The sequence below is a fragment of the Chiloscyllium punctatum genome, chromosome 41 (genome assembly GCF_047496795.1).
Source record: "Chiloscyllium punctatum isolate Juve2018m chromosome 41, sChiPun1.3, whole genome shotgun sequence".
Taxonomy (NCBI): Eukaryota; Metazoa; Chordata; class Chondrichthyes; order Orectolobiformes; family Hemiscylliidae; genus Chiloscyllium; species Chiloscyllium punctatum.
In genome coordinates this window covers 17454672-17469979 of record NC_092779.1, presented here as the reverse complement: position 1 = coordinate 17469979, position 15308 = coordinate 17454672, and the positions used below count along the sequence as shown (strand labels likewise).

Below are 15308 nucleotides of genomic sequence, written 5' to 3'. Positions count from 1 at the left end.
AAAACCTATTCACAATGAGGACATCACTGGCTAGGCCAGCATTTATTGCCCATCCTTAATTACCCAGAGGGCAATTAAGAGTCAACCATATTACTGTGGGTCTGGATTCACATGGAGGCCAGACCAAGATGGCAGTTTCTTTCATTAGTGAACGAGATAGGCTTTTCCCAATAGATTTTTATTGAATTCAATTTCCACCATCTGCCATTGCAGGGTTTGAACCCTGGACCTCAGAACATCACCTGGGTTTCTGGATTAACAGTTCTGTGACAATACCACTCGGTCATTGCCTCTCTATTGTTGCTGCAAATCAAGGCAATTGTTGGGTGGGTGCCGGTGAGGTGGTGTAGAGCCAGATCAATCATGATCACATTGACAGAGCAGGGTCAAGAGACTGAATGCCCTTCAACTGCTATTCCTTATGTCCTAGTTTTGATGGGGGGGGGGAACCTGAAAGAGGATCAGAGGGTGGAGGTAGATGTTGATGATGCCATGGTCAGAGACTGAGCTAATTACTGTTACCCCTCTGGAGGGCATACAAGGGACAAATATGATTGAGGACATAATTGGTTAAGAGGCTACCTTCATACAGACTGTTTCACACAGACAGCTTCATAGCAAAAACATTTGCATTTGGTGAAGGCAAATAAAGCAAAGGAACACAATTAATGGGAGTTTAATCAAACATTTGTAGTATCCTCAGTTTTATTAATAAAGGTGGAGAGTACAAGAGTAAGGAAGTGATGCTGAACTTGTATCATTAGGCCCCTGCCGCAGTATTGTGAACAGTTGTGGATACCACATTATGGGATAGTCATGAACACTTTGGAGGGAGTCTTGAATCGATAGACAAGAACGGTTCCAGAAATGAGAAACTTTAATCATGAGGCTAGTTTGTACAAGTTGGATCTGTGCTCTCTGCAAAGCAAAAAGCCAAAAGAAGATCTGACAGAGATTTCCAAAATCATGGACAAGCTGAACGTAGTGAGAAGCTGTTAGTGTAAACGGGACAAGAACAAGAGCGGCACAGATTGAGAATAAAGTGCAAAAGAAGTAAGGGTATCAAATCATGGCTCCTGCTCCTTGGATGCTGCCTGACCTGTTGTGCTTTTCCAGCATCACTCTAATCTGGACTCTGGTTTCCAGCACCTGCAGTCCTTGTTTTTACCTTGATATTTCTCACCTCCATTCTCTCACCTTCACCGCTGTGATCCCCCAAGTAATCAAGGACCTATTTGTTTCTGTATTAAATACACTCAATGACCCTGTGGCAATGAGTTCCACAGATACACAGCCCTCGGCTGAAGAAATTCCTTTTCAATTCTAAAGAGTCTGTTCACTTTGAGGCTCTGCCTCCGGTCATAGTCTGCTCCAGTTTCTTTTTAGCGGTAGACAAGCAGGAGGCTGGAAGAACATAGGAAGCCAGGCAGCATCAAGAGGTGGAGAAGTCCACGTTTCTGGAAGTGCTGGTGTAGGACGAAGTGCTGAATTGACTGTATCTGTGTAACAATGATGTGGAGACGCCGGCGTTGGACTGGGGTGGACAAAGTTAAAAATCACACAACACCAGGTTATAGTTCACCAGGTTTGTTTGGAAGCACTATCTTTCAGAGCACATCTCCTTCATCAGGTAGTTCAGCGCTGCAAAAGCTAGTGCTTCCAATAAACCTAGCGGACTATAACCTGGTGTTGTGTGATTTTTTAACTTGTGTAACAGTTGTGTCCCTGAGAGAGGTTGCTGCAAAAATAGCTGGATTTATCTGCAGTTCCAACCCTGAACTTGCATCGCCCTCTGGCTGCAGCAGTGATTGCTGAGATTAAAGTTCTGAGCTGTGAGTCAGCAACAACAAGAGGCGGACCAGGAAGGGCTGCTTCTGCTGTAGAGAGAGAGAGAGAGGGAGAGGGGGGGGACTCCCCGTTCGGGTGATTGACAGGAGAGTCAGTCCCGGGGAGCGCTCAGCCGCTTGTGCCTGTGAAGCCAGGCCGGCTGAGAGGATGCAGGCTGCGGGAGAGGCTGGGGCTGCTACCCAGCAGACTCTGTCCGTGCACAACTTCAGCGAGAAGCTGTCGGAGCAGATGGTGCATTTTCACGTCCTCCGCATGAAGGACAGCTTCTTCTTATGGGTAGGGAGCACCCCTACCCTCTCCAACCTTGCTGTAGCCATGTGCACCAAGTTTGTAAGTAACACGGTCCCCGTATTGTTCCCTTAATCCTCCCCCCCCCCCCCCCCCGACAAAACGTTTGGTGCTGATATTGAATTTCGTTCGAGGAGATTACAGGAGCAACCACAGGGATGACTGTTTCTGGAACTCCCCCGAGTGGTCAGAATGAAAACTCTCAGTGATTGTGCTTTGCAGGATTTGGGGGGGGGGGGGGAGACGTTCATTTACAGAAACATGCGCCAGACCCTGATAGGGGCTTCAAAAGAATTAATAGATAGCTGGTGTAATTTTTTCAAAATTCATAGGTTCCCATGAAATTGGAAAGTGGAAAACTCTCTTTATTCAAAAAGAGAAGGCGTTAGAAAGCAGGAAATTATAGGGCTGTTAACTTCACATCTGTCATGGGGCTAAGTCAAAGACTTTTGATAATGCAGGACATTTAGAAATATTAAAGATAATCAGACAGACTCAACATGGTTTGTGAATAGGAAATCATTTCAACCCATTTTGTGTTTTTTTTTTAAATAGCATCTTTTTGACGAGTCAAATAATATGGATATTGGGGAACTGATGGATATACTGTCCTTAGATTTTCAGTGGGCAGTTAGTAAGATGCCACATCAAAGGTGATTACAAAAAAAAGGTTCTGGTGTCGGGAATAACTTTATTGACATCTATAGAATGAAATAAAGAACTGAGGATGCTGAAAATCTGAAACAAAAACAGAAATTGCTGATGAAAGTCAGCAGGTCTGGCAGCATCTGTGGAGAGAAAAGAGTTAATATTTCCAGTCCAGAGAACTTTTTCTTTCTTGCAAAGAAGTTTGGCTAGCTAACAGGAAACAGAGACTTGCCTTAAGTAGGTTTTTTCTTCTGGCTGATAAAATGTACCAAGTGGTGTACCACATGGATCAGTTCTGGGGTCTCAACTGTTCACAACTTGTACAGCTAACCTGGGTAACAGGATAAAGGTATGCTTGCTAATTTGTTGATAACACAAGGATAGTTGTGAAAAGGGCCTAAGGACGCTACAAAGGGATACAGATCGGTTAATTGAATAGGCACAGACCTGACAAATGGGGTATAAGATTGAGAAAATGTGAAATTGTCCATTATGGCAAGGAAAATAAAATAATCCAAATATTGAAATGCAGAGGGATCTATGTGTCCCAGTGTATGAATTGCAAAAGCTTAATGTGCAGGTTTAGCAAATGATTAGGAAAGCTACTCAAATACAGACATATGGAGATAATGCTTCATTTACACAGGACATTGGTGAATCTCCATCTGGAGCACTACATCCAGTATTTGTCTCTTATTTAACAAAGGACATCAATATTGTTTAAAGAAGGTTTATTTCACTAATGCATTCAATGAGGAAATGTCCCACAGACTAGGCTTGTACCCACTGGAGTTTAGAAGAGTGAGAAACAACTTGATTGAAACTCAATGACTAGGAAACTTCACAATGTACCAATTGCCTGTATCTCCTGTAAACAAGTGAAAAAGTTGCTGGAGAATGAGATTGAAGAACAATAGGGGAGTCCAAAACTAGAGGGTAGATTAGATTAGATTAGATTACTTACAGTGTGGAAACAGGCCCTTCGGCCCATCAAGTCCACACCGCCCCGCCGAAGCGTAACACACCCATACATCGACATCTACATCTACCCCTTACCTAACACTACGGGCAATTTAGCATGGCCAATTCACCTGACCTGCATATCTTTGGAGTGTGGGAGGAAACCGGAGCACCCGGAGGAAACCCACGCAGACACGGGGAGAACGTGCAAACTCCACACAGTCAGTCGCCTGAGGCGGGAATTGAACCCGGGTCTCTGGCGCTGTGAGGCAGCAGTGCTAACCCTTTTGCTAGTAAATTCCACGAGATCCACCAAATACAGTTTGGCACCAAATCTCAGTGCCCCAAAGATGGGTAGTCAAAGACATCTTAAGGACCTTCGGCCTGCAGCAGCTTGGAAGGAACAACGGCAGGGATGATGAAAATTAGGGGATGTACAAGAAGCAAGAATTGGGGGAGTGCATTTTGTTAAAAAGATTCTAGGGTTGGAACCCGTTAGAGATAAGGGAGGAGGTTTGGACACCTGTAGGGATTTGAAAACACAAAATTTAGTGAATTTAAAAATTGTTCTGAGGAAATTAGTCATAGAGATGTACAGCATGGAAACAGATCCTTCGGTCCAACCTGTCCATGCCGACCAGATATCGCAACCCAATCTAGTCCCACCTGCCAGCACCCGGCCCATATCCCTCTAAACCCTTCCTATTATTATACCCATCCAAATGCCTCTTAAATGTTGCAATTGTTCCAGCCGCCACCACTTCCTATGGCAGCTCATTCCGTACACGTACCACCCTCTGTGTGAAAACGTTGCCTCTTAGGTCTCTTTTATATCTTTCCCCTCTCACCCTAAACCTATGCCCTCTAGTTCTGGACTCCCTGATCCCAGGGAAAAGCCTTTGTCTATTTATCCTATCCATGCCCCTCATAATTTTGTAAACCTGTATAAGGTCATCCCTCAGCCTCTGATGCTCCAGGGAAAACTGCCCCAGCCTGTTCAGCCTCACCCTATAGCTCAAATCCTCCAACCTTGGCAACATCCTTGTAAATCTCTTCTGAACCCTTTCAAGTTTCACAACGTCTTTCCGATAGGAAGGAGATCAGAATTGCACGCAATATTCCAACAGTGGCCTAACGAATGTCCTGTATAGCCGCAACATGACCTCCCAACTCCTGTACTCAATACTCTGACCAAACCCATACCAAATGCCTTCTTCACTATCCTATCTACCTGTGACTCCACTTTCAAGGAGCTATGAACCTGCACTCCAAGGTCTCTTTGTTCAGCAACACTCCCTAGGACCTTACCATTAAGTGTATAAGTCCTGCTAAGATTTGCTTTCCCAAAATGCTGCACCTCACATTTATCTGAATTAAACTCCATCTGCCACTTCTCAGCCCATTGGCCCATCTGGTCCAGATTCTGTTGTAATCTGAGGTAACACTCTGATTACACTACACCTCCAATTTTGGTGTCATCTGCAAACTTACTAACTGTACCTCTTATGCTCGCATCCAAATCATTTATGTAAATGACAAAAGTAGAGACCCAGCACCGATCCTTGTGGCACTCCACTGGTCACAGGCCTCCAGTCTGAAAAACAACCCTCCACCACCACCCTCTGTCTTCTACCTTTGAGCCAGTTCTGTATCCACACAGTTACTTTTCCCTGTATTCCATGAGATCTAACCTTGCTAATCAGTCTCCCATGCCTTACTGAACGCCTTACTTGTCGAACGCCTTACTGAAGTCCATATAGATCACATCTACTGCTCTGCCCTCATCAATCATCTTTGTAACTTCTCCCAAAAAACTCAATCAAGTTTGAGACATTAGAAATAAAATTAGAAATTATGGTCTTAGGGTGGAAATGAATGATGAGAGCAAAGTTCTAATTGCAAAAGTGATTTAATGCCATGATTCTGGTGAACATTATAAAGAATGTATAATTTGATATTAAATGGTGTTACTGACCTCCATCATACTGAGTTGAAGGTACAAAATAGCAGGGCTCTAATGATTGAGAGGATAGTGCTTTTTATGACAATAGGAAGAAAGTTAATCTGACATCTAATTTTCATTATTCAAGTCATCCATCTCCAAAAACTGTCAAAAAGTTGATAGTTACTAATGAAAGGTTCATTCATTAAATTTCAATTTTGATCTCCCTGGTAATAGTATCCTCTTGGAAAAGATACTTACTGATTTTCCTGATCTCAAGTGGTACTCTCAGTGACAGGCTGACTGTTCGGGTGGAGTTTGCCTGCATTGGTTTCCTCAAGGCGCAATGTGGTTGACTCTCATTTGCTCTCTGAAATGGCCCAGTAAGCCATTCAGTTGTCCCATTTACTACCAAGTCTCTTCAAGGGCAACTAAGGATGGGCAATAAATGCTGGCCAGCCAGCGACGCCCACATCCCACAAATGAATTACTTTGCAAGTGATGTATCACAGTCAGTGCTGCACGAGCCTGATTCTCAATTGGAAATGGAATCATTTCAGTTGTAAGTTTCACTGTATCATCACAAGTTTCTCCACTTCGGTTACAGCATCGGAGAATGTGCATTCAGTTTTGCATTCAACACCAGAAGAATTAAGGGGGTAGGGTGGGAAACATTTTGATGAAGAGTGTTCTGAAGTATACGATACTAAAGGCACAATGGCTTGAAAGGTTCAGTAGAACGGTTGTTCTCAAGTACATTAGACGCAGTTGCTTTTTATAGATAGTAGCTGGCAATTTTGGTACTAATCCCTCAGCGAGCTGTCACCTACAAACAATACACTTTTCCCCATTTGTTTAGGATTTCCCCACACAGTAATTTTCTGATGGAGAGAAGAAAAAATTCCAAGATTGTTAATCAGGGACTGCTTTTGGGCTCCATGACAATGGCATTTAGCCTGAAGCTAACAAACTGATTGTTTTATCTGGTGTGGGGACAGGCAGGCGAAGACCTACTCCAGAGACAAAGAAATGGAACAAATAATACGTTAACTTGCAGACACTCTGCCTAGTGTGAAGGAATAATGTATTCACTCCTCTGTCAAGGAAGGAAACAATTCCATAAACTGTTCCTGAGCTGCTTGTATTGTGTGACATAAGAACGTAAGGACTAGAACATCTGACCCTGTTGAGCCTTCTCTGTCATTCAGTAAGATCATGGCTGATCTTTTCACGGGCTTGACTCCACTTACCCGCCCGCTCACCATAATCCTTAATTCCTTTACTGCTCAAACATCTATCTATCTTTTACCTTAATAACATTCAACGAGGTAGTCACAACTACTTCACTGGGCAGGGAATTCCACAGGTTCATAACCCTTTGGGTGAAGAAGTTCCTCCTCAGCTCAGTCCTAAATCTGCTCCCTCTTATTTGGAGACTCTGCTCCCTTGTTCTAGTTTCACCTGCCAGTGGAAACAGCCTCCCTGCTTTTGTCGTCTGTTCATAATTTTATATGTTTCTATAAGATCCCCTTCATTCTTCTAAATTCTAATGACATTTCTTATTTTTCAACCTGTTTATTCTGTAACTAAAAATATACCAACAATGGATATAACATTGTCAAGTTGCTTCATTTTATTTTAAAAGAACTCCCAGAGGTTTGCAAGACTGGTTAAAATAGTGTTTAACTAATATTCCATAAGGTGTTCCTTTACTGATCCACAAATCAGTGGAAATGCATTAAGTACATGTTAATTCAGGTAATGGATATTTTGTTATGGAGTACAACACCTTCCATTCCCAGCATCCAATGACAGTGTCAGACATGGCTTCCAGGGGAAGTACAGCAAAACCAGAAACTTCACATCTTTTCTCCTACTTTTAAAAACAAGATTTCTTGGCCAATGAAGTTCTTTTCCCTCTCATATCGATCTTCTTCATTTCCACGATCACTAGAGTCACAGAGACGCACAGCACAGAAATAGACTGTTCGGTCCAACTAGTCCATGCCAACCAGATATCCTAAATTAATCTTGTCCCATTTGCCAGCACTTGGCCCATATCCCTCTAAATCCTTTCTATTCATATACCCATCCAGATGCCTTTTAAGTGTTGTCATTGTACCAGCCTCCACCACTTCCTCTGGCAGCTCATTCCATGCACGTACCACCTTCTGCATGAAAAAGTTGCCTCTTAGGTCTCTCTTAAATCTTTCCCCTCTCACCCTAAACCTATGCCCTCTAGTTCTGGACTGCCCCAGCCCAGGGAAAAGACCTTGTCTATTTACCCTATCCATGCCCCTCATGACCTTATAAAGTCACCTCTCCACCTCTGATGTTCCAGGAAAAACAGTCCCAGCTTATTCAGCCTCTCCCTGTAACTCAAACCCTCCAACCCTGGCAACATCCTTATAAATCTTTTCTGAACTTTTTCACATCTCTCGCTCTCGCTCTCTCTCCACTCACACACACTCCACACTGATCCACTGGATGGACAAGAGTAAGACTTAAACACCAGCTTTTGGCTGACATTTGACGAAACAGAATCCTTCACTTCTCACTTACATTGACGAATAATTAATTGGGTACTTCAGTACTTGCCCACACCCATATCAGTCTGAAAATATAAACTCACCTGGACTTGGAAACTAACCAGACTCAAACCTGTTTTTGTTTTTCAAAGGGATGTTGCTGGAAATATTGGGTGCGGAAGGACATGGGATTTTTGTGGCACACTGATTGTCTGTCCCTGTCTGTGGGCCAGGAGGCCCATGATGTCTTTTAATTGAAAATTACCCCTTGCAAACATTGTATGTGTAAAAGACAATGGCAACAAGGCCAGCCAGATGGATCTCATAGAATATGAGCTCCCCGATTGGACCAGATTAACAGCCTCAATCAGGGAGCCCTGGCTGACAGATATGAACAGGAGAGTCTTCACTCTGAGAGCTGCCTCTGAGGGAGCTGGGTCAGAATAGAAAAAAAAATGAACAGGGGGGGTCAGAGATTCTGCTCAGACCCGACTCTGAGCGAGCTGGGTCAGTGTCATGTACTATACAAGTGTAAATACAGAGTGACTTGGTGAATGGGATACTGGCCTCAGTGGAACTATTTCAGTGAGTCCTTAACTTTTTGCCTAAAATGAGCGTCAAATGTTCTACTTTTACGTGAGTCTGTACGGGAATTAAAATTCCCTCCACTGGACTTCGCAGTCAGCAGTAAAGCAAAGAGCACTTAGTCACAGAGATGTACAACATGGAAACAAACCCTTCAGTCCAACTCGTCCATGCCAACCAGATATCCTAATCTAATCTAGTCCAATTTGCCAGCACTTGGCCTATATCCATCTAAACCCTTCCTATTCATATACCTATCCAGGTGTATTTTAAATGTTGTAATTGTACCACCCTCCAACACTTCCTCTGAGGAGTGTTGCTGAACAAAGAGATCTTGGAGTGCAGGGTCAGAGTTCCTTGGAAGTCGGGTTGGAGGTATATAGGATAGTGAAGTAGGCATTTGGCACCCTTTCCTTTATTGCTCAGAGCATTGAGTACAGGAGTTGGGAGGTCATATTACAGCTGTACAGAGCATTGGTTTGGCCACTTTTGGAATATTGTTTGCAATTCTGGTCTCAATCCTATCGGAAGGATGTTGTGAAACTTGAAAGGGTTCAGAAAAGATTTACAAAGATGGTGCCAGAGTTGGAGGGTTTGAGCTATAGGGAGAGGCTGAATAGGCTGGGGTTGTTTTTACCTGGAGCATCAGAGGCTGAGGGATGACCTTATAGAGGTTTACAAAATCAGGGAGGGGCATGGATAGGATAAATAGACAAAGTCTTTTCCCTAGGGTGGGGGAGTCCAGAACTAGCGGGCATAGGTTTAGGATGAGAGGGAGGAAATTTAAATGGGAACTAAGGGGCAACTTTTTCACGCAGATGGTGGTACGTGTATGGAATGAGCTGCCAACACTTGTCACTGACCCACAGGGTTAAATGTTGCTGAAAACATCGAGTGATCTCTTAGGTGGGAACTTCACCTCTTGTGATGCAATGATACTATTTCTGATCACTGTGCTGTTATGAACTGGGTTTGCTAGCTGCTCAATCACATGAAAGGATTTTTACCAAATACCCAGCCACTGCTGCAAAAAAACCACAAACGAAAAAGTCATTTTTTAACGATGTTTTCACACTGAGCAAACTCCTGATGTGGACGTGCACATGAGGTGAAAGTAGAAGCTGAAGTATTTGGAATTTTGGAAGAAGATTATTTTAAAGATTAACTGAAAATGTGACCATTTGATCACATAAATGGCACTCAGCAATTATAAAGTTAGTTTTTCCTGACCTACATCAAAACTTATTAATCACAGCGCAGTTAAATTGTATGGTTGAAGAAAACATAACTTCTGAAGGGATTAAACCACAATAAGGGAGGGGGATAATTGAAAGTCTTACTGATTTTTTTTAAAACAATCGCTGGCTTATGGATATCCACCATACATTATGTGTGTTAGAATCCTGATTGACACTGATAGTTCGCATCTCTGTGTTGATCTGCCCAGCTTTCTACAGCTGAGGTAGTTTTCAGTGGGTAAAAAGTGAACAGCTCTCCATCAATCCCAGATCCCAGATAAATCTGTCCCTTGATGAGAAAATGGTTCTGATTTTGGGGCAAGTTGGATTTGATTACTATCACACAAGTTATTTGCTGTCTGTGTTACTGGAGAATGTGCAAATAGTGGTTAGCACTGCTGCCTCACAGCGCCAGAGACCCGGGTTCAATTCCCGCCTCAGGCGACTCTCTGTGTGGAGTTTGCACATTCTCCCCATGTCTGCGTGGGTTTCCTCCGGGTGCTCCGGTTTCCTCCCACAGTCCAAAGATGTGCAGGTCAGGTGAATTGGCCGTGCTAAATTGCCCGTAGTGTTAGGTAAGGGGTAGATGTAGGGGTATGGGTGGGTTGCACTTCGGCGGGTGCGGTGTGGACTTGTTGGGCCGAAGGGCCTGTTTCCACACTGTAAGTAATCTAATCCAATCTAATCTAGATTGCAGAATGTTCCGTGAGGATAGTACTTCAGCTCCATCTTGTGCTTGCACACTCCAGGTAAAGAAATCTGGGCCGGGTGCTGGCAGGTGGGACTAGATTGGGTTGGGATATCTGGTCGGCGTGGACGGGTTGGGCTAAATGTTTCCATGCTGTACATCTCCATGACTCTATGACTCTGTGTGTCACTAGTCCACGTGGCCCACAGTGGTCCAGGTTGTTGGTTCACTACCACCTTATTGAGGGCAGTTAGGGATGGATAATAAATACTGGCCTAGCCAGCGATGCCCACAAACAAATGCTGAAGAAGCAACAACACACATGTGGCTATTTTAAACATTAAAAGTCTTAAAATGCAGTATCTAAATATGGAAATGTTGATTTGCAGGACCCAATGCCAGTGTCCACATTAATCCTTGGAGATTCCTCTGATACCACTCCAAACTCTGTGGCACAAAGACTAGGTAAGAATGTTTCTTAATCGACAAAAATATTGTGACTTGTTTTCATTTTGTTTTTCTTATTCCCTTTATGCAGTCATCATTCCTGTTCTGCCACACCCACCCAATCCCATTAAAGTAAAACGTCTTGGTCCAATGCCTAGATGCCAGTTTGTGTGATTTAAAGCTTCAGTCTGTGTTGTAAGACTATACATTTTAGAGTTTTATCAGACATTTTCTTGCGCCTCCTTGTCCAGGATAGGATTATAGCTTGACATCCAAAAGATAATCAGTTCATGCCATTAGCTCCCAACCACCCACTCTTTTCTCTCCTACTGTTTCTTGTCCTTCTCCATTTTGACAATACCATCAAAGTCAATCCTCAGTCCATGTGCTTTAGCAGACCCCATAATGTTGTTAGAAAGGGAGTTCCAAGATTTTGACCTACCAACACTGAAGGAACTGGGATATATTTCCGAGTCAGGACAGTAGGAGAAAGTGAGGATTGCAGATGCTGGAGAACAGAGTCAAGAGTATGGTGCTGGAAAAGCACAGCAGGTCAGGCAGCATCTGAGGAGCAGGAGAGTCAATGTTTCAGGCATAAGCCCTTCATCAGGAATCAGGATTTGGAGAGCACAATTTGGAGAGCAACTTACAGGTGGTGGTGTTCCCTTATATGGCACAGTGGTTAGCATTGCTGCCTCACAGCGCCAGAGACCCGGGTTCAATTCCTGCCTCAGGCGACTGACTGTGTGGAGTTTGCACACTCTCCCTGTGTCTGCGTGGGTTTCCTCCGGGTGCTCCGGTTTTCTCCCACATTCCAAAAATGTGCAGGTTAGGTGAATTAGCCATGTTAAATTGCCTGTAGTATTAGGGGCAGGGGTAAATGTAGGGGAATGGGTCTGGGTGGGTTGTGCTTCGGTGGGCCAAAGGGCCTGTTTCCGTAATGTAAGTAATCTACCCTTGTCCTTCTAGATGAAGAGCTTCTGGATTTGGAATGTGCTCTTGAAGGAGCCTTGGTGAGTTGCTGTACTGCCAGCTTGTAGATGGTACACACTGCTGCTACTGAATGTCATTGGTGGAGGGATTGAATGTTAAAAGTGGTAGGTGTGGTTCCAGCCAAGCAATTGCTGGAGTTTGTGTGTTGTTGGAGCAGCACTCCAGCCAAGTGTGACTCTCTATCACACTCGATGTTTGATTCCCTCTTCAAGCTGTTCGAGCCAAGCTTGAGATCTCGATAAGCCCTGGTTCTTTATCTAGATTTCTCAATTTGTAAAGAGCCCGTCTTTCTCTTTATCCTCCTTGAACCAGTTGAAGAGTAATCCCATGGTGACTGAGATAGAGATGAGACCATTTTGGTTAGGAATTTGGGGAAATTAGAGAGTGAATTTCCCCAATGCTCTGCTCATTTTTTTTTTAAAATCCAGGGAACTGTTGGAACTGGGGTCATGTGAAGAAGAGAGAATGACGGCAACCGATTAATTTGTGGGATGCTCCTAATCCTTTAATTTCATATATATTGTTTTTAAAAGTCAGGTTAAAATATGTCATTTATATCACTTTAATACTTTGGTGGATTATTAAAGTTGCCTTAATGTTTTACAGCCACTTCGTTTCCTTTTCAATGTTAATGTGTCACTTATTTTAAAGGAGTGAATTCCATTTTAAAAACCATTATGAGAGTGCCCACTTACTTAGCTGATCCTGTAGATGATCTTCATAGACTGTAAAAGACAGACCAAGATCCTGCCTTCACAGCATGTGTTGCATTGAGAAGGTAGGCTTTATTAGTGAGGGCTGTATACAGACTGAAGAGGCTTTGTGGGTGATGGAGGTACTAATTAAGCAGTAAATCTGCAATAAGGGGTTGCTTTTCCAGAGCAGTAATATTAGGGGAAGAGCAGAAAGCACCCCTTGATTAGATTTGCGATAAGTAGAGATGCTGTCAGTTGGCTTCCAATTCGCAATAAATGTGCAGTGCGGTGTTTTACTGATGGTTTGTACATCAAGATTGTTTCTGGATGAGGAACAAGCATCCCAGTTACATATAGAACATAGAACGTTACAGCTCCGGCCCTCGATGTTGCGCCGACATGTGAAATTAATCTGATGCCCATCTAATCTACACCGTTCCACTATTATCCACATGTATGTCTAATACCCATTTAAATGCCCTTAACGTTGGCAAATCTACGATTGTTGCAGGCAGGCTGTTCTACACCCCTACTAATCTCTGCATAAAGCAACTAACCCGATATCTGCCCTAAATCTATGTCCTCTCATGTTAGCCTTCATCTGAGGAAAAAGGCTCTCACTGTCCATCCTATCTAATCCTCTGATTATCTTATACATCTTAATTAAGTCACCTCTCAACCTTCTTCTCTCCAACGAAAACAGACTCAGTTCCCTCAGCCTTTCCTCGTAAGAACTTCTTAGGTCATGTGCCGTTGAAATGTACTGAAAATCCGTGTTGCACATCAGGTTTTAACTGGACTCCCATTTGTTCCTTTTGAATGTGCCATGCAGCGAAGAAGACAGGAAAACAGGTTTTCATCAGCTACAATCTGCCCAGCACCAACGCCAGTCTCTCACTGCAGGTGGAAAACCGAATCAAAGAAGAAATGAAAGCTCATCCAGACAAGTTTTAGTTGTCCATTTAATTTTTTTTTAAAGGAATTTTGGGTTGAATTGTTTAATAAAATGTTATAAATGCCATTTTTCTTGTCGCTTGTTCTTTAAATTGAGGGTCGGATGCTGAAGTGAGGGTTGTGTGTAGGTTTGGTGACCTTAGCCAGCTTAATGCTGGACTCTGCCTTTATGTTTGTGTCTCCAGTGAAGGGTTTATGTGTGAGCTGGTCGGCATTCAGATGGCATCGTGCTGCCATGCCAGCTAAAATGAGCCAACGGTGCATGTGCTGAAGAACAAAGCAGCGACTTTCCCAGTCTGTATGGACCCCGGGTTTCAGAGGGTCCAACGCCAGTTGCTATGCTGCTGATTTCCGCGCGTTTTTGACTTTTTCTGAACCAAGAATCAAGACTTGGGATTCTGGGTAATCCAAGATGGAGGGCTGGAAAAATTGTGGCTGTAAGAGCTGTTCCTTTTTTGAGGTGTTTTAGGTGTTGGAGGTGATTTCCTTGAATTCCAGGAGCAGCAATTACTGTTTTATACACTGTGTTGCATTGTTTTGGAACTTTGGGGGAAAGATAGCCAAAATAACGGCATTTTTAAAAGGGAGAAAGGCAGACAAAAGGCAGTGAGCACATGGTCAGTGAGGGAGAGAGAGAAAGAAACCTATCAACTGACACAGCAGTGAAACAGGAATGGTTTAGAGGGATATGTGCTGGCAAATGGGAAGAGATTAGGTTAGGCTATCTGGTCAGCATTGATGAGTTGGAACGAAGGGTCGGTTTCCGTGCTATACATCTTTATGACTCTGACGTGAAAACCGTGTAGATGGAGGGGCCACTAGGTTAATAGCGTATGCGCTTATTGGGGGTGGGAGGGGGATGGTGTTGAGGGGTGGGGGGGGAGAAAGGAGAAATACTTGGCTGGGGGGTCACAGGTGTGCTCCATGATCTACACTGAAGTTTTCACAATGTGTACAGAAACTGGAATGAACTGTTGGATAAGAATAAATAATTCCAGCTGAAGAGCTAGCGTTGGTCAAATAGCTTCCAGCACTTTTGTTCCGACAGTTGCACTGTTGGCTTAAGGTAGGCACGAAGTGCATGATTTCAAGGCTGGTGGCTTGTCATTTTCTTACCTTTTTTGATAGTAATGGACAGGAAATAATGATCGATCCACTGAGTGCCCTGATATATGTGAGGCCCAAATTGTGCAAAGGGGCTTCAAATTTGTGGGCCCAGTGTAGGTGGAGATTCTTGAATGTTTTTTCAAAAAGGAGAGTTGCTAAATGGCGGCAGATGGAAAGGATAATGCAGATATTATTTTCAAACTGTGCAAATGTACAATTCCTCAAAGCAACACTGAGGCTCCTGTTTACAACAACACGTTTTAGCTTTGAAAGGAAGTGCTGACTTGTTTGAAATAGAGATTAAGGTTTTTTTATTTAAAATAGCAAATGTTAATGAATAGATCAGTATATTGATCACTTACAGTAATTAGAGACCATACAGTTTTG

General features: G+C 43.3%; 1 protein-coding gene across 2 annotated transcripts; it reads left to right on the top strand.

The window, feature by feature from the left end:
• Positions 1 to 1899: 1899 nt before the first annotated feature.
• Positions 1900 to 13881, top strand: psmg4 (proteasome (prosome, macropain) assembly chaperone 4). Of its 2 annotated transcripts, none has more exons than XM_072560456.1 (3): positions 1900 to 2124; positions 11115 to 11190; positions 13693 to 13881. In XM_072560456.1, exons 1-3 carry the CDS (start codon positions 1996 to 1998, stop codon positions 13812 to 13814), a joined length of 327 nt encoding a protein of 108 aa, XP_072416557.1. In that variant the 5' UTR covers positions 1900 to 1995; the 3' UTR covers positions 13815 to 13881. The 2 variants fall into 2 exon arrangements, with proteins under 2 accessions (XP_072416557.1, XP_072416556.1); XM_072560455.1 differs by having other exon boundaries at positions 1905 to 2178.
• The last annotated feature ends 1427 nt before the right edge of the window (positions 13882 to 15308 follow it).